At 45.8% G+C, this 19,731-nt stretch overlaps 2 protein-coding genes across 6 annotated transcripts in view; one reads left to right on the top strand and one right to left on the bottom strand.

Annotated features, from left to right (window-relative positions):
- Positions 1–1,990: 1,990 nt before the first annotated feature.
- dok1a (docking protein 1a) lies at positions 1,991–12,238 on the bottom strand. 3 transcript variants are annotated; one of them, XM_008421627.2, is made up of 7 exons: positions 12,105–12,238; positions 11,207–11,285; positions 6,501–6,619; positions 6,310–6,420; positions 4,906–4,975; positions 4,123–4,295; positions 1,991–3,776 (listed from the first exon to the last, which is right to left on the bottom strand). In XM_008421627.2, exons 1-7 carry the CDS (start codon positions 12,159–12,161, stop codon positions 2,868–2,870), a joined length of 1,518 nt encoding a protein of 505 aa, XP_008419849.1. In that variant the 5' UTR covers positions 12,162–12,238; the 3' UTR covers positions 1,991–2,867. The 3 variants fall into 3 exon arrangements, with proteins under 3 accessions (XP_008419849.1, XP_008419858.1, XP_008419865.1); XM_008421636.3 differs by lacking the exons at positions 11,207–11,285; positions 12,105–12,238 and adding an exon at positions 7,194–7,940; XM_008421643.3 differs by lacking the exons at positions 11,207–11,285; positions 12,105–12,238 and adding an exon at positions 7,012–7,182.
- The window catches only part of glra3 (glycine receptor, alpha 3), a 42,855-nt gene continuing 27,475 nt past the window's right edge, over positions 4,352–19,731 (top strand). The window contains exon 1 of one of the 3 annotated variants that reach the window (XM_081611902.1): positions 4,352–4,373. Coding sequence is in view for 2 of the 3 variants with exons in the window: in XM_008421609.3 (XP_008419831.1) it covers positions 12,160–12,263 (104 nt within the window). In the remaining variant the exon portion in view is untranslated. Of the gene's footprint in view, positions 4,374–12,133; positions 12,264–15,734; positions 15,977–19,731 lie in introns of those variants that run through there. The other 2 variants (XM_008421609.3, XM_008421615.3) reach the window with 2 other exon arrangements.

Genomic DNA, 19,731 nt, shown 5'->3' with positions numbered 1-19,731 from the left:
GGTCTTCGTTCTGGTGTCAGTCCGATAACAGCCCTTTAGGGTCCAGTCTTCGTTCCAGTGTCAGTCCGGTAACAGCCCTTTAGGGTCCGGTCTTCGTTCCGGTGCCAGTCCGATAACAGCCCTTTAGGGTCCAGTCTTCGTTCCAGTGTCAGTCCGGTAACAGCCCTTTAGGGTCCGGTCTTCGTTCCAGTGTCAGTCTGGTAACAGCTCGTTAGGGTCCGGTCTTCGTTCCGGTGCCAGTCCGGTAACAGCCCTTTAGGGTCCGGTCTTCGTTCCGGTGCCAGTCCGGTAACAGCTCGTTAGGGTCCGGTCTTCGTTCCGGTGCCAGTCCGGTAACAGCCCTTTAGGGTCCGGTCTTCGTTCCGGTGCCAGTCCGGTAATAGCTCGTTAGGGTCCAGTCTTCGTTCCAGTGTCAGTCCGGTAACAGCCCTTTAGGGTCCGGTCTTCGTTCCGGTGCCAGTCCGATAACAGCCCTTTAGGGTCCAGTCTTCGTTCCAGTGTCAGTCCGGTAACAGCCCTTTAGGGTCCGGTCTTCGTTCCAGTGTCAGTCTGGTAACAGCTCGTTAGGGTCCGGTCTTCGTTCCAGTGTCAGTCCGGTAACAGCCCTTTAGGGTCTGGTCTTCGTTCCGGTGTCAGTCCGGTAACAGCTCGTTAGGGTCCGGTCCGGTAACAGCCCTTTAGGGTCCGGTCTTCGTTCCGGTGTCAGTCCGGTAACAGCCCTTTAGGGTCCGGTCTTCGTTCCGGTGACGGTCCGGTAACAGCCCTTTAGGGTCCGGTCTTCGTTCCGGTGTCAGTCCGGTAACAGCTCGTTAGGGTCCGGTCTTCGTTCGGGTTTCAGTCCGGTAACAGCCCTTTAGGGTCTGGTCTTCGTTCCGGTGTCAGTCCGGTAACAGCCCTTTAGGGTCCGGTCTTCGTTCCGGTGTCAGTCCGGTAACAGCTCGTTAGGGTCCGGTCTTCGTTCAGGTGTCAGTCCATGTTTTACATTCAAAACCAGCAGCAGTAGCATTAGCTCCGTTAGCATCTAAGAGCTCCCAGCGCCTGTAGCTCACAAACCACTGGGGTTTAGGCACTTTGTGGATAAAAACATTTATTTTTAGCTCGTTAAGATCAGATTACCCGTTGAAGCAAATGACTCAAAGTTTTCTGGGGAGAAATGTTGAGAGCACAAAAGTTGTGTTCGGCTCTCATCTACTGCACTCTTCTTCTTTTTCACCAGGGAAATTATCAATTCACCTCATTGTCTTTCATTACTGACAATGTGGCGCTGTCTAAAATGACACCAGCCAAACACAATACGATAAACAACTCAGGTAAAGTTGGCCTTCCTGTTTACTCTGTAGACTCCAGAACGGACCAGAACCCGTCATCAACCAGCAGCGGAGAAAATGGCGACCTCTATGGGTGAAAAATTTAACAAACAGTTTTGAAGCAGTTATGAGTTTCTACGCATCACAAACAGCGATTATGTAGTTAATAGGTAATTTGCCCCATTTTAACAATGTGACAAGTGGAGCAAAAGACAAGTTTACCTTTAATGTGTTTTCATGTAAATAAATTAACTTTAATCACCTCAATTTACTGGAAGTTGTTACTATATTTTGTGTGAATGCCATTTAAACAGAACTTTAATGAATGAAATGGCTTCAACTGAAACGGACTCGGCCTGAAACCATCAATCGGATCAATAGATTATTTAAAATAACCGCCAACTAATTTAGTAATTGATTAATTGTTAACTGGAGCATATGGACTCTTAAAAGATGCTATTTGCTGAATGAACAACACAGTCAGAGCAGAAACAAGACAGAGGGACACTGAGAGGTCCCCGTTTCTCCATTTCTTCTTCCTCAGACATGTTTTTCTCAAATCTGGCAAAGTTTTCAGGTCTGAGAAAAGAACATGGCATTTTGAAATTAGGAACCCAGAATGGATTTGGACCTCCATGTCTGTTTAATATAAAGAAACCTGAAATAATGAACATTAAACCAGCCATGTTTCCATCGTTTTTATGTACACTTTGAAGCATCGCATAAAGGCTGATGAAACGGCAAAATTCAAAATAATGTCCTCAATTTCGCAAAAAAATGTTTACCCTCCGCTAATGCGCTAAAGAAGAAACAGAAACAAATTTTCCAAGTAAGAGATCTGACAAAAGTTCAGGTGGAGAGAAACGTCTCTGGTCCATGCTTCCAACCTCTTAATTACAGCTACGCGTAGCGTTAGCTATGTAGCGCTAGCTATGCGTAGTGTTAGCTATGCGTAGCGCTAGCTATGTAGCGCTAGCTATGCGTAGCGTTAGCTATGTAGCGCTAGCAATGCGTAGCGTTAGCTATGTAGCGCTAGCTATGCGTAGCGTTAGCTATGTAGAGCTAGCAATGCGTAGCGTTAGCTATGTAGCGCTAGCTATGCGTAGCGTTAGCTATGTAGCGCTAGCTATGCGTAGCGTTAGCTATGTAGCGCTAGCAATGCGTAGCGTTAGCTATGTAGCGCTAGCAATGCGTAGCGTTAGCTATGTAGCGCTAGCTATGCGTAGCGTTAGCATGATGCTTTGTGTGGCCTGGTTGATTCACTCTAAACCAGTAGACAGAAACACGCCTAATTGGGAACGTAGCTAATGATCACGTATTCACAAAGCCAAAGCAATATGCTGTAATCAGAATAAAACTATTTAGGCACTAAAAGTAATAACTGCTGTTAAAATGAAAATATTTAATGTGTTAAAAAGGATCCAATGCAGGTCAAGTCCTGACTGGCGAGTCGCTCACATATTCACATCCCAGCAGAATAAATCTGGTTTATTTACATAAAGCCAAGAAAACTGAAAAAGTCTCGAGTTTCAGATTCCAGGTTTGGTGGAACCAGGTGATTTAAATGATGCCCAGGTTCTCATAGATGACATCGTCCAGAGGTTCCTCTCTGGACGTCGAAGAACCCGTCGCGGTTGAGGAAGTCGTTGTCGTGGTGACAGGCGCCGCGTTCCTACTTGACGTTGGTGCTTTGCAGACCTGAGCGTAGAGGTGTGCGAACGGGTCGGGTTTGGGTTCAGGCTTCTGGCAGTCCGACTCTTTTCTGGAGACGGGTTCAGAGTAAATGGGTTCATCGGATGATTTTGTTGCGTTCTGTAGAACGGGTTGCTTGTTCTTGTCTGGGCTGATTTTGTCGTAAACCTCTGAGTAAACCGAGTCTGGAACGTCGGCCTTCGCGTTGGGATTTGAGTCTGAGGTGTTGGGAAGAGCAGCGTCAGGGTCCAGTGAGATCGGTGGCTTCAGAGGAAGGACCTTCGCCGGGTCGATGTACTGAGCGGTGGCTAGTTTGGGTACCACAATAAACGGGCCGCAGTCATTTGGATCAGCATATATGGCGTTGGATTGGCTCTTGAGTTTGTCTCCGGAGGGACCGTCCAGTGTAGGGATCGATGGAAGCGGCATCAAGGTGATCGGAGCAGGAGAACCTTCTGACGGACCAACCGAATCATCCAGACCCTTTGCCATGTTGTCAAACACCGGGGATCTCCGGTCCTGCATCCTCAGCTTGTTCTCCAGGATGTCAGCCATGTTGGTCAGGTCAGGGATTTTGGGTAGAGGGGAATGAGGTTGAATGTTGGTGACAAGCACTTTCTCCGTGTCTTGGCTCTGGGATCCAGAAGCAGCAGGTAGAGCGTTTCGCTTGATGTTACTCTGGATCAGGTTGAAGAGCTTGTCAGCCTGCTGAGTCTCAAAGCAGAAGGTTCCAGGACCGGATTCACAGCGCCGTCCTGCTTCTACGGTGAGGGACACCTGGCATGAAAACAGAGCGATGAGCGGCGGTAGACCCCCCTACCCAGGTCAAACCCCTAAGCTCAGGTCAACCTCCCACCGCCGGGTCAACTCCTTAACCCAGGGCTGGGCAGTCCTGGTCCTGGAGGGCCGGAGTCCTGCAGCTCTTAATGTCTCCCTGGTCCAACACGCTCGGATCCAACAGCTGAATCACCTCCAGGTTCCCCAGAGTCCTGCTAACGACCTCATTATTTGACTCAGGTGTGTTGAAGCAGAGACACATCTAAAGGCTGCAGGAGGCCCAGCAGGCCTGGAGCTGCCCTCCCCTGCCTTAACCTCTGGTCAACCGTCAGAACCGTCTCCCTACCTTATCATGGCCGTATCGCCGCAGTAGTTCGTAGGGCCACTCCATCACCTTCGTCTTCTTCTTTGTGTCTCTCAGCAGCAGCGACTGTTGTTCCAACTGCAGCCAGTACGACCCCTGCAGGCCGCATCGCGTCGCTGCGTCGTTCTTCTGAATCACCACCCAGAACTGAGGGGCTGGAAAAGAGAGGAAGTTCATATTCACCTAACGTAGGGAGTGGGCGGAGCCTATTTCCAGCAGTCGGTGGCCAAGAGGTGGACTCTCTTTGATGAACAAAAACTTTGTAATAAAATTAATTTCTTTTACACATTTATGGGTTCTGACAGTCAGTACTTTCACTAAGAGATAAAAGTGAAGCTAACTTTAGCATTTTTGCTAACTTTGAAAATGTTTAGCACACTTAAATTAATTTTTTCAGATACATTTTGAAGTGTAATTTATTCAGCTGGTTTGTAAACTTTCAGTTGAATAAACTTTGACGTTTGTTGAAGTTTCGGTTATCGAACGTAAAGAATTGTTCAATTAGTTGGAGGTTTAAATTCATGCTCTTATTTTGAAGTGGATGATGAATGTTTATTTTCCATTTCGCCCCAATAACTTTAACAAGAAACATAAAGGAACAAAATAAATACGATATACATATAATGTCCAACGGCTTTGTAGAAGATATGAATGATCAGATCATTGGTGCTCAGTAGCTGCCATCTTTCAGCTGTAGACACCCTGAATAGATTTAGCATTTAAACCTGATTTTGTGTATAATTGAATATAATGCTGGTGGTTTACCTTCGTCTGCTGAGGCATAAATCTGGTTCTCCTCCATGTGGACCCGACTGGATCCAGAACTTTTCTCCCTCTGTAAAACGGAAGCAGAAAGATTTTGGACTTTCTCAAACTTTCCCAAAAATCAAATGAAAGGGAGACACAACAAACCAGGAAGTGATAACAGACACAGGTCACCTGTGGGGTTCCCCAGGACTCATCCTAGGGCCCCCTGATTCAATATCTACATGCTCCCACTGGCTCGGGTTATAACGGGTTACCATGACGACACGGCTCTACATTACGATGTCACCAGGTGACCTTTGACCCCATCCAGCCACTGAACAGATGCTGAGAACAAATCGGTGTGTGGATGAGCCAGAACTTTCTCCAGCTCAACAGAAACAAAACTGGAGTTATTATCTTTGGGCCTAAAGAGGCGCGATCTAGAGCTATAGATCTAGAGGGATAGAACAAGAGTTGTAGATCTAGAGCAGGGGAGCCCAAAGTGGGTCCTCGAGGGCCGGCGTCCTGTACAGTCTTAGCTCTCTCCCTGGTTGTCAGCAGGTCAATGTTCCTCTTGGGCCTCTAATGAGCCTCACTGGATCCAGGTGAGTTAAACCTAAACTAAGACATGCAGGACGCCTCCAGGACCCACTTTGGGCTCCCCTGATCTAGAGTCAGCTTCAGTTCTTCCACCTGGAAAGTAGAGCCCAGTTTGACCTCTGACCTGAACCTTCAGAGCCACATAAAGCCGGTTCCAAAGTGGGCCTTCTACCAGCTGCAGAACATTTTCAGGACCAGAGAAACTCATCCAGGCAGCAGCGTCTTCACGGGTCTGACTGAGAAACCAGTCAGACAGCTGCAGCTCAACACTGGTTCTGTTGGTTCTGTTGGTTCTCTTGGTTCTGTTGGTTCTACTGGTTCTATTGGTTCTGTTGGTTCTACTGGTTCTATTGGTTCTGTTGGTTCTACTGGTTCTGTTGGTTCTCTGGGTTCTATTGGTTCTGTTGGTTCTATTGGTTCTCTGGGTTCTATTGGTTCTATTGGTTCTCTGGGTTCTATTGGTTCTGTTGGTTCTATTGGTTCTCTGGGTTCTATTGGTTCTCTGGGTTCTATTGGTTATCTGGGTTCTGTTGGTTCTATTGGTTCTCTGGGTTCTGTTAGTTCTGTCGGTTATCTGGGTTCTGTTGGTTCTATTGGTTCTGTTGGTTCTATTGGTTCTCTGGGTTCTATTGGTTCTCTGGGTTCTATTGGTTATCTGGGTTCTGTTGGTTCTATTGGTTCTTTGGGTTCTATTGGTTCTCTGGGTTCTATTGGTTATCTGGGTTCTATTGGTTATCTGGGTTCTGTTGGTTCTCTGGGTTCTGTTAGTTCTGTCGGTTATCTGGGTTCTGTTGGTTCTCTTGGTTCTGTTGGTTCTGGTACCTGGAAGCTGCTGTGACACAGCTTGTCCACCCACTCCACGCAGTCATCTTTGGGGGCGGCGAACACCAGGGTCCTGTCCTCGGTCTCCACACAAAACGTGGACATGTTGTCCTGCAGACAGAGAGCAGTGGTTAGGGTCCGGCCGGGCCAGCCAGAACCGGGGGAACCGACGGACTGGGCCGGGCACCGACCAGGTGGCAGGCCTCGGCGTTGGGAGGAAGCCTCAGGACGGAGATCAGCTCCGACAGGCGCACCACCTTCACCTTCTTCTCCCCGTGAAGCTGGTGGGGCCTCCGCAGGTCAGCGCCCCCTGCAGCACAGACGCAGAACTGGTCACTTTTACTAAACTTATAATTACTACATCTACACTACAGCTGGTAAATTAGCACTTTAGAATTCATTGACAAAATTAATTTAGGAAGCTAAGTTTGCTAAATGTTAGCAAAGTGAGCCAAAGCGCTACATGTAGCATTAGCTCCACTATTAGCGCCTCTTCTGCGCGGATGAACGGATGAATGTTGGGGTTAAAACGTCTCCTGGCAGGCAGCTCCACGTTATTACAGACAAATACTCCAAAACATCATGATCAGAGCCTACGGGCTTCATACGAGCTTCAGTGTTGGAAACACAGGATAAACATTTATAACCTAAACGGATCGACTGAAACATCTGGGATGAAATGACACTGAATGGTGTAATGACCTGCAGGAGCCACCAGAGGGCGACGCCGTCCTGCTGGGTTGGAGCTTCAGCTCTAATGAAAACTAATTATTACAAAGCTTTTTCATAAAATCTCATTCTGACATTTTAGTCCTTCGGGTTTTAAATAATTGTTGTTATTTTTCGGATTAAATGTTTCTTCCTGCAGTTTCTCCCGCTCAGACCTTCATCAGAAACCTGCTCCTCTTCCTCCCTGCTCCTCTTCCTCCCCGCTCCTCTTCCTCCGTGTCCTACTTTCCGCTTCATGATGCTAAACGCTCTACGCCGCCGTCAGCTCTCAGCGTTGCGTAACCCGGCCACCATCTCCCCCCGCAGCACCACGCTGCCTCCACCGCTCAGCTCTGACTCCGTGATCCTTTGTGACACGACATGATTCTTCAATCTCCCGGCGCTCGCGTCGTGTCAGACCTTCATCACGCTCCTCTTCCTCACACTTTAGGTTTCTTAGCAGACCGTCATCATGTCTGCTTTCCAGTTTCAAACGTTTCTCCTTAAATTAGTCATAGATCCTGATTTAACCTGGAATCCGAAACGTTCCGGTGTTCTGTCAGATAGCCATACATGTCAGAATAGCATACATGTAGTAAGTGCGCATGCGCACGCATGCGCATTCTGCAGGAGGTCTGCGATATCGAGAGGAGCCGTCAGCTCGTCATACGCGAGAAGAAAAAACAAGACCCAATAAAAAGTAAGTAAATAAATCAAATTTAATGCTGCTGCAGCTGCAGTAAACTACAAAACAAGCCCCGTTTAAATTCACGTTCCCCAGTTCATTGATATTTTTGGGTTGGATAACACGTCTGCTAGCTTGGATACAGTGATGGCTTTCCAGATAGGACTTCGACACATAGGTTTACTTATTAGGATTACTTAAAACTCTTAAATGTTGAATTTGAATTATTTGTTTATTTTTTTAACTTTCCTTATCGTTTTTTTCCTTCACGCTACCAGACTGTACAAGCAGAAACCGTATTGGTATGGGTATTACCCACACTGAAACTGGGGCAAAACCAGTGTTTCACCTTCGAAATAAATCTTTATCTTTATTAATGTATATGAAAAGCATTCATGTTAAGTTTGTTTTTATATGTGCTTCACATTTACATATATTAAGATTTTGCAAATTGAGGTTGCTTTTGGAACATGAAGGCTTTTCTGGTTAACAGATCACATACCCCAGTACAGCCCCTGGGTTATGTAGCCAACAGTCACTATCTGTGTGACTTTTGCCTCAATTAATGAAAGACAGGAGATGTTCTTGAGTCACTTGAAGTCCCTGTGTTCACCATGCGTTGCCAGGAAGGACATGGTGTCCACCAGTGTTGTCAATAAAAATTGGGATCTGTCAATTGCATTTAAACTCGCTGTTGCGTTTTCTGCAGTATTTCAAGAATTGCATTGTTGGATGTACATTCATAAACATGTAGATTAGAAGGTTTTTTTTTGTGAATGTTCGGAGATTTATAGCTTTGGACAGCTATGATTCTAAGAAGTTTTTGGTCAGAACACAAAAATTATATTAATGTTGGGTATAAAGAACCAGTTCCCCTGTTCAGGGAACTGTGGAAGTCTGTGTGAAACCTGTTGATCAGTTTTTGTTAATATTCTAACAATCAAAAACACAAGATGGCTTAGGAGCATATCACAGAATTTCTCATTCCAAAAAGAACAAATTTTCCCATAGGCCATGTAGGAACAGTCCAAAGCATTAAAAAAATCCAAAGATATATGAAATACTAAATTGCAGTATTTTCTGTTATGTACAAGTAGAACATTATGGCTTGTCAACAGAATATAAAGAGATAGTACTTGACTATTTTTGGTAAAGTACACTCAAAATGCCTTTATTTGTTCCCAGACAAGGTGGAAGAGTACTGTGTGGCATGCAACATGCTTCATTATAATGCAACAGAGAACATCATTGACATGGTAAACAATTAAACTGTACAATTTAACACTTCAAACACATTACACTTGCTAACTCATAACTGTTTTCTTTTTCTGTCCACTTCACAGATACAGTGTGACTACTGCTCAAGGTGGACGCACAAAGAATGTGCCACAGACATGGGTGACATGTTCAAATGTGAAAAGTGTAACATCAATTAAACAGTTTTACCCCACCAGTGATAGTGTGGATTATTAAAAATACAGAAGTAAAATGTTCTATATTAAATATATTGCATTATACAACTGATGTCATTGGTATTAATCAAGAAGTTACATAGTCGCTAACAACAAAGTGTATGACAATCAGACAGGTTAACTAATAAATCAGGATGTCATACAGTAGCTAATAATAAAGTGTATGACAATCAGACAGGTTAACTAATAAATCAGGAAGTCATACAGTAGCTAATAATAAAGTGTATGACAATCAGACAGGTTAACTAATAAATCAGGATGTCATACAGTAGCTAATAATAAAGTGTATGTCAATCAGACAGGTTAACTGAGAAATCAGGAAGTCATACAGTCGCTAATAACAAAGTGTTATTACATTAGCAGCTGTATGACGGTCTAACACTGACTTAATAAAGATGATTAAATATAAAATATGGTGATCATAGCGTACAATTGTCTGACAGAAATAGCTGTCAGTTTGTCCTACGTGTATCGCGATCTGACAACGTATGATGATCCGACAGATACAGCCATCAGATTGTCATACGCGTATGACAATCTGACAACGCATGGCTATCTGACAGAACACCGGAGTTCCTTCCTGGAAAACAGGAAGTAGAGCAGGAAATGAAACTTCAGCCGTTTAAGTCCTGAACAAATCTGTCCTCAGATCAGCGGCATGTTGCAGCACAATGTCGCCCTGCTGGTCCGAACCCGGCAGAACCTGTCAGAACCGTTTAGGTGTTTCTGCGGGGCCTGGTTTCCGCCATCTTGGTCCAACATCTCGTCGTCGGTCCCAGAAGTCCTGCTAGCTGCGTTAGCCTGCTAGCTGCGTTAGCCTGCTAGCTGCGGTAGCCTGCTAGCTGCGGTAGCCTGCTAGCTGCGTTAGCCTGTTAGCTGCGTTAGCCTGTTAGCTGCGTTAGCCTGCTAGCTGCGTTAGCCTGCGGCTACGCTGACAGCAGGTTAACGTGACCCAGGTCCGACCGCGGTCGGAACGGCCCAGTTGAACCGGTTCCACTTCCAGGTGTGGATCTAAATCCGGTTCAAAGCGTCTGAAGCTGCGCGTTGGAAACGTTTTTTGAGGTTTGCAACGTTGGAGCCGTAAAATCTGAACGCGGAGCGTCGACCAATCAGAGACTCCGCTGTGTGACGCAGCGGCCGGTAGGGGGAGCCCTGCCGTGAAACCGGGTCTAACCGGGCTGCTGACCCGGTTAGACCCGGTTTCACATGGCGCTGACCATCACTCCGTCAGTCCGCCATCCGCTCTACTGACCTCAGACCGAATCGTGAACAAGCATCGACTCGACTGGCTTATTTTTTCTCACGTTCAGTCGTCATGTGATAATTATTCCATCAGTTTTTCCTCCGTCGCTGCTGGACGTTTCCGTTTCCTGCTCATTAACTTGCTAAGCTAGCTGAAGGAGCAACGCAGCTCAATACATTTGAAGGAAAATAACATTTCACTGAGTTATTTGGACTAATATTTTAGAAAAAATTGAAACACATAAAGAAATGACTTTTTTTTGCTCTTGCATTTTTCCTCATCCCTCTGACTTTCTGAGGCCTTCCAAGCCGCCATGCTGGTTCAGTGTCCTGACCTTTGACCTTTAACCTGCCAGTCTGAGTCCGGCGTTGTGCTAGCACCCGCCTGTTTCCGGCGTTTCTAACTAACAGGAGGTTTTCTCTGGTGTTTGTCCCTCCAGGCCACCGTAGTTCCAAAGGCTCAGGTTAGTGTTATTGAGCAGACGGTTTCTGGATGGTGAACTCTGCCTGACTTTATGACAGAATCAGAACCAACCGGGTCAGAACCAGTGACTAACAGAACTTCAGCTCTGAAGGAATCTGATGAACAAAGTTTGAGCCGTTTGTCTTCTGCTGAGGAGAAAAAACACTTCAGAGTCACGTTGAAGCGTTTTGCTCTGATTTCTGGTTATTTCGCTTCATGGGGGTCTGAAGCAGCGTCTGCTGATTGGTCCGGGTAAGATAATGACTCCTTGATGGCTCTCGGTGGACCACAGGGAGTCAGAGGAGCGCGTCCCGACAGGAAGCTTACCTCCGCCGTCCCCGATCTCCAGGCGACCCACGCTGCTGCTGCTGGGCGCGAACAGGGACAGCCTGACTGGTTTCCATTTCTGAAACAAACAGGAAGTGAAGAAAGTGTCAAAGGTCACGGCAACGGAGGTGGGAAAAGTTTCAGCTTGATGTTCAGCTGGAAGAGAAACGCGACAGGAGGACAAAACGCTTTCTGACAGAACGATCTGTCTCAGAGACACGCAGGTAAACAAGTCAGGTCATATCTGTGTCAGGAGCACACACACACACACACACACACAGACACACACAGACACACACACAGACACACACACAGACGCACACACACACACAGACGCACACACAGACACACACACAGACACACACACAGACACACACACAGACACACACACAGACGCACACACACACACAGACACACACACACACACACACAGACACACACACACACACAGACACACACACACACACAGACGCACACACACACACAGACGCACACACACACACAGACGCACACACAGACGCACACACACACACAGACGCACACACACACACACACACACACACACACACACACACACAGACACACACAGACACACACACACACACAGAGCGGCTGGGATTTGGACCTTTATTCCTCCGGTTCCTCAGAGTCGGAGCGCAGCAGGAATGTTCTGCCAGGATCTGTTTCAACTTGTTGGCTTGGATTCCTCAACTTTCCTCTGAACTTCTCAGAAAAGCCGAACGAACCTGCTGAGCTCCAGAAACTGAGTAAAGCAGCAGGAATATCAGCGAATGTCACGGTTTAAGATTCGGCCTCAGATTCTGAGCTGCTCTGACCAAACCGAGCTGCCAACAGCTAAACAAGCTGCATTTCTGCAGAGAAGCAAAGATCGACTCACTTTGTGGGGTTTGTGCGGCTTCAGGTAAACTGTCCCTGTTTTGATGTGAGAGTCCATGGAGGAGGAACCAGGAACCGGACCGGACTGGACCGGACCAGACCGCTGCTGCTGGAGGTCGCAGAAACACGTCTGGAGCTTCCTGCTCCGATCAGCATTAAGGTTGGGCCATGAGGCATTCCAGAAATATGATCCTCACCTGTGAAACACACACACACACACACACACACACACACACACACACATTTAAAATGCCTGCCTGTTGCGCCGCTTCTAAAGTTGCACAGCAGTAATTTGGTTGTTTAGTCCAGAAAACATCGGGCTTCATTTTCCAAATCCATTTTCTCACCGTTATTAATTCACTTATAAATGTAACAGTTTCAAGCTAAATAAAGTAGCAAACTAGATATTTAGCTGAAATATAACATTTAGCTCCAAATTAAATATACTTAGTTATCAAACTAAATATTTAGTTAGCAAGCTAAATATTTAGTTAGCAAGCTAACAGTATTTTCCAATCAAAATATGGAGCTAAATATGAAGCTAGTAAGCTAAATATTTAGCTCCATATGAAGTAGTTAGCTCTTAGGTCACAAAATATAAATCCATCCATTTTCTAACACCTGGTCCCTCAGTGGGTCAGGAGCTGCTGCTGCCTCTCCAGCTAACGATTCGGGCGAGAGGCGAGGTCACCTGGACGGGTCACCTGGACGGGTCACCTGGACGGGTCGCCAGTCTGTCGCAGGGCAACACAGAGACACACACCATGCACACACTGGGACAAACCTAGGGACAATTTGGAGGCCAATTAACCTGACAGTCATGTTTTTGGAGGCCGGAGAACCGGAGAGAACCCACCATGCACATGGAGAACATGGAGACTCCATGCAGAAAGACCGGGAATCGAACCCAGAACCTTCTTGCTCTACCAACTGCACCACTGTGCAGCCACAGTGGCAGTTGCAATATATTTAGCTACATTTAGCTAAATATAAACTGAATATTTAGCTAGCTCAAAGCTAAGTATTTAGCTTGTAAAATTAAATATTTATTTTTAAACTGTGACATTTATTAATGAATGAACAACATGGTGGAAACGTGAATTTGACAAAGGAACCCCTAAATATTATGGTTCATTTTTTACAGTGTATCTGTTAAACAACGAGGTCAAAGTCCAACATTCCTGCAGGAGGAAACTGGAGCGATTAATGGGAATCCCGGTCCACACTGGGAGGAGTGGCCAGGTGGGCTAATGAGGAACAGGTGGAGCAACTGAGGACATCTGGTGGCAGAAACGGGTACAGCAAGGAATCAACCTGGAAGTGGAGATGCAGGCTTCAACTGCTGCTGTCAACATCTACAGATGAGGCGTAATTTGTCCTTTTGCATCGATATTTGTGTGAAACAATGAATATGAAGCTCCAGCATCAGATCTGAGGAGGAAGCCTTTAACTCGGAGTCTCTGGAGCGAGCGTCTCCTCCGTTTCCCCCTCCGACCGGAGGCCTGATTCCAGGAAGGACGTCGCCTTGACTCACGTCCAGCCGCGCTTCCTGCTTCTTTCCAGCTTCTGAATGGTGCAGCCGGGCGGCTCTGCGGCTCTGCCCGCAGGTCAGACTGTTTGTTGTTGCTGTAAATGATCTCCTCTCAGAGGAACTCGCTGCTGGCGGCTCTGGAAGATTCGATCTGACAGGTTTGGACTGAAAAGGCCACGGAGGATCTGCGGCGACGCGAGCTGCACCTACAAACACCGACCGCCTGCGATGCCCCGAGGCCACCGGCTGAACCAGATCCGACCCGACAACAGGACCGGCGGGTCGGGGGTCGCACCGACCGGAGGAACACCTGGAATCACCGCTGAAACGGATACACTGCAAAAACACTAAGTACTACCAAGACATTTAACCAGAGCAAACAGCTCAGCGCACCTCAACGGAGACACTGAACACCAGCTGCTTTCCTGAAACACGTTATTTTAATTATTCCTTAATGCTGATGGCAGATACTAAACTTATTTTATCTGCTAAAACTAACAGCATTTTGTACCAAAATGGTTTTTCTTGTTTTTTTTCTCTTTATTTGCATAATCATCTTGTGACAAAACGTAAATATCTATATATATTTAGGCCATTATTTTAGGAAGGTGACTATTTAAATTGTAGCCAAATATCTAATCTATGAACTAAATATTTAGAATTCAGCTTCTTAGCTAAATATTTAGTTTCAATATGACATTTTTAATAAGTGAAATAATTTGCAGGTGGAACTAAAACTTGTTCATCAACATTAAGGAATTATTCACTTAAACTCCAGCTGAGAAGTTTCTTAAAAATAATTTTTTTCTCAACATATTTGGACTGGAAATCAAACCAAATGACTTGGTTAGGCCTGACGCATTAATCAATAAACTAATAAATCAATTAATCACATAATAAATCAAAATGAGATCAATACTTTCTACCAAAAACTGGATGATAAAAGTTTTCAGTCTGTATTTTGGGCTCAACTAGAACTTTATTTTGAAAGATAATTTTGTTTATTTTGTTGTTTCTGTTATTTATTTTAAATCTCCCAGTGATAAATGTTGATTAGAGTGTGAAGTTTATTGAATGTGTTCTTGCTTCATTAGCACCATATGATCTCAAAACAACATTTTAATTTATCACATCTTCCGGGACGATTTATCGTCCATAAGGTTTGTTGTTGTGATTGATGGGCCTGAATGTCGGCCGTCCTGATTGGAGCTGGGTAACCATGGCGACGGGTACCTGCAGGCTCAGGGGGATCCGATCAGGAAAACATGTCGCTGTCAGCAGCACGACGCGGTCAGCGCTCCCTCTGAGGGAGGTCACATGATGCGCCGGGGCCCATCGGGGCTGCCGGGTCTGACCAGCAGCTCCAGACTGGACCCAGCTTCTGCAGAGAGGGAGACGAGGAATGAAAGGTCACCTCAGGTCACCGGCTGCAGCTGAGCCTGAAACCAGAACACGTTTCTCCTCGGATGATCCGGGTCAGAGACAGGAGAAGGTTCTGCTGGGTCAGCTTCGCTTTCGTTTCCGGGGCGACTTCGAGGAATAAAGATGTAAAAATAATAAAACGACCAGAAAAAACACAGAGAACGAGAAGAAAGTGACAGATTTCACCTGGAAGAGGAAACGAGGTGTGAATAATTCAGGTTATGTCATAGAAGAAGAAAAAATCTGTTCATTTTCCAAAGTCACCATTTTATCCATGCAGTGATCAATGACATCACAGCTGCAAGCAAAGTTATGAGTTGGCAAATGAAATGTTTAGCTGATAAATACTTAGCTTGAAGCTACATAGTTAATATTTAACTGACTTACTAAATATTTCTGCTTATTTAGTTCAAAGTAAATATTTAGATTTAGGAGCCAAGTGTTGAAATATGAGCTGAATCTTTAGATTACTAACTGAATCTTTAGTTAGTAAACTAATCTAAATGTTTGTCTGGAGGGAAATGGACCGAACCCTCCGGTTTATAGAAAAGTTGCTGATTAGATTCAACATGTCGCCTGCTGGAGCAGGCAGTCAGGCCGAGCTGTGATTGGCTGAGCTGCCCGTCGGTTCAGCCAACCAGAGCAGAGGGCGGGGCCAGCAGAGTGAACATCTGGGCGCTCCTCCTCCTCCTCCTCTTCCTCAGCTTCATCTCCGCTCCTCTCTGCTGACGGGAAGCAGCTCCGCCGCTTAACTTCCGGGAGTCTCGGCGGGATGTCCGCGAGCTGCGACCCGCGCGCCGCCTGAGCTCACCTGGAGCGCGAGGCAGCTGAGCGCGGCGAGCGCGCGCAGGACGAGCCATGAGGCGGCGGGAAGCGGCGGGGGGCGCGCTGATTGGCTGGAAGCTGCTGCTGCTGGTCAGGTGAGGAGAGCCGCCGCCGGGTTCAGCTGGGGGTCCGCGGCCTGGGGAAAGGTCCGGGTGGGGGTCAGGAGGGGTCCTGCTGCAGGTGTTCTCCACTGCTGGTCCAGACGGGCTCAGGTGGAGGAGAATCTGACCCGGAGGTTCTGGTTCCGGTTCTGGGTTCAGAGGGAGATCAGTGTTGTCATCAGAAAGTTCTGTGTTGGTACTGGATCACCATGGTAACGTTCAGAACCGGTTTCCTTCACATGTGGAGGTTCATCATGGAGTTCTGATCAATTCATCAGAACCAGCGAGACGATGAGGTCAGCTGGCTGGTGATGATGATGATGAAGGTGGAGGTGGTGATGATGAAGATGAAGGAGATGATGATGATGAAGGTGATGATGATGAAGGTGGTGGTGATGATGATGATGAAGGTGGTGATGATGGTGATGAAGATGGTGATGATGAAGGTGGTGGTGATGATGATGATGAAGGTGATGATGATGATGATGATGATGATGATGATGAAGGTGGTGATGATGAAGGAGGTGATGATGAAGGAGGTGATGATGATGAAGGTGATGATGATGATGGTGATGAAGGTGATGATGATGATGATGGTGATGAAGGTGGTGATGATGATGATGGTGATGAAGTCAAGTGAACTTTATTGCCAAAGTTCTATGTAACAGGATTAACAGAATCACGTCTCCAATGTGCAGTTAAAACATGTAAACATAGAAATAAGACGGTAATATTACCCCCCCCACACACACACACACACACACACACACACACACTGCAATAATAAGTCTAGATGGACAATAAACACAGCAGCACATCAGGGGACATAACGTGAGGCGGTGCAGAGGCTGAATGAAGTGAAGGAAACGTTTCGTGTGTCGATGATTCTGATGGCGTTTCCGTTTCCCACCGCGGTTCATCTGATGGGATCCATCCGGTTCTCACTTCCTGATCCTGGATCAAAGTTTCTACATGTGGATTTAAAATCATTTCCACCTTCATTAAAACTAAAAACGGAGAGAAAAGAAGATTTAATTCAGACGGAGATTAAAACGCTGACAGCTGCTAACTGAAATACCTGCGATAACCGAGAACAACGTTTTCAGACCGTCTGTAAATCACACATTGATCATAAATATCTCTGAAATCCAAGAAACTTTGATTTTGTAAAAAATGACTGAACTCTGGAAATGGAAGATATTTTAAATACCAAAATAAGACAATAACCAAAAACTAAATGAAATGTAAACATTTTCTACTCAAACCACAAAATGGATTATATTCCACAATATAATCCATTTATTATGGATTATATAATCCATAATAAATGGATTATATAATCCATAATGAATGGATTTATTATGTTTTATGTTTCCATCAAAAACATCAGAATGAAAATTATCAGCTCATTTTAATTATCATTTAATTAAGCTAGCTAAGCATTTAGTTAGCTCTGATATTATATTTGGCTAATAATTTGCTAATTAAGACTGGTGACCCGTCCAGGTGACCCGTCCAGGTGACCCGTCCAGGTGACCCGTCCAGGTGACCCGTCCAGGTGACCCCGCCTCTCACCCGGGACGTTAGCTGGAGGCAGCAGCACCTCCTGACCTGCTGAGCGACCAGGTGTTAGAAAATGGATGGATGGATGAATTTGCTAATTAACTTGCAGAAATGGACTATCAAAATAAAAGCTGGGCATTGAGAACTTCTATAAAAACTCCTGCTGATGAGACCGTGTTCAATGCTGATGCTAAAGCTAAGCTAAGCCTTTAGTTAAGAGTTTATCTCCAGTGCTTGGAGCGTCTGCTCTGACCTGCGGCTTCTCCTCCATTTGGCTCAGACACGGAGGAACATGGCGGCTCAGTAAAGATGGCGGCTCTGGAAGCTGCTGCTGTAAAAGCCGTCCTGCCCTTCAGTGAGCAGCAGCCTCATGTGTTCATCCTCCTCTGCCCTCCGGCGTTGCTGTGCCTCCCGCCCGGAGCCACCAGTGTTTCTGGCTCGCCCCTGATCCGGGCGTCAAGAGGAGGCTGCAGGTTTCCAGAGACCCGGAAACGCTGAACAGGTTGCCATGGAAACCAGGAGCAGCAGCTGCTCAGGCCACTCAGAGCTATCAGAGCGGGGACTATAATCTGATTTGAACAGTTTCTATCTTTGCAGCTTTTGTTGGAATAAAACAAAAGCAGAGATTTGGATAGTCAGGAAACGGTGTGGATTTGGATCCGGACTGTAATCCTGTTAGATCTGATCTCTGAATCCGTCCAGGACCCGTAAGCAGATTAACCCGAGCGCCGAGCCGACGTCCCGTCAGAGCCACACAGAAAAACCCTTTTCCTGCTGGAGGATGAAAATAAACTCATTCTGCAGGTTGACAGTCTAAACAGCAGAGATTCACTCAGAAGGTTGAACAATGAGGAGGAGACTGAAGGAGCTGCGTTCAGGTTCAGGAGGAAATGTCATCATCAGCAACAGGAAGTGGAACCACCACAACCAGCGGCTACATTTCTACAACCCGACACGTTCGCAGATTGAATCCCATCATCGTTTCTAACTGTGGCTACAGGAAGGCAGAGCAGAACAGAAACGACCTTCAGTGGAACCAGCAGCAGCGTTACTGGGAACGTTGGGAGCAGCGATGGACTTGGAGTCTAAGGAAGGATCTGCCCTGACGCTGCTTTGTGCACGCAGGATGCAGCACCTGTAGCCCAGCGTGCTAATTAGATGTTCAGCTTCTCACTAAATATTTAGATTCAAACTAAATAATTAGATTCAAACTAAACAGCTCAGTGACAAAGTAGTTAGCTTCCAGCAGTAAACTTACTCACTTTAGCTTCAAACTTCATACTTAGTTTGCCAATTAAATAGTTAGCTTTGAACTAAATAATCGTTAACTAAATATAGTACTTGGATTGCTAACAAAGTGTTTAGCTTCAAAATAAAGATGTAGTTTGAAACTGTGACATTTGTAAATGAATGCATACAATTTATCTCATGTAAGGCTAAATAACATTAATGCTGTTAGCTTAGCTAGCCGGCCAGTAGCTAACACTTCCTCCCGACATGATGTAACTTCCGGTTAGCAGGCCGGACATTAGCGACGGGACTCCGCCTGTTGGCGTCTCAAACTCCGTTTCATCGCATCTCTGACGAAAGAAACCAGCCGGAACCGAACAGCGTTTAGCAGATCCGGAGTCCAGAACCCGGAACTTCCTTCCGCGGCAGTTTCTGATAAATAAAAGCTTTTTTCTGCCGGTGTTCGGAGCTGGTCCAAATGATCCGGTACCAACAGGTTCACTTATCAGTTAAACATCCGATCTGCGGTTCCGGTTCACTGAAACACAGAGAATCTGGATTAACCTGGATTACATGCAGGAATATTCCTGATTATAAACCTGATGAAGCTCCAGGAAACGTTTAACCGTTTATCTCTGAAATGTACCTTCTGATCTCTCCCCTCTATGGAAGACAAACCCTGACAAAATTATTTGGTCAGGAATAATAAAACCAAATATTTTATCCAAAAGATACAGAATCAGAACCAATTCCAGTTTATCCTGTTATACACCGTCGCATGAATTCATGTTCATTACTGAATAACATTAATTTAACTTTATCACTGTTATTTAACGTTGAATTTTATTTGCAATCTTAGTAAAAAAATTACAGATATTTTAAACGTGACAGTCAGAAATTATATAAAAAAATAAATAGAAATGAAACAAAGAGAAGGGACCTGTGTGCCGAGTGAA

Source organism: Poecilia reticulata, chromosome 1 (genome assembly GCF_904066995.2).
Source record: "Poecilia reticulata chromosome 1, P_reticulata-male-v2, whole genome shotgun sequence".
Taxonomy (NCBI): Eukaryota; Metazoa; Chordata; class Actinopteri; order Cyprinodontiformes; family Poeciliidae; genus Poecilia; species Poecilia reticulata.
The sequence above is the reverse complement of the archived record's forward strand: the minus strand, read 5'-3'. Positions and strand labels throughout refer to the sequence as shown.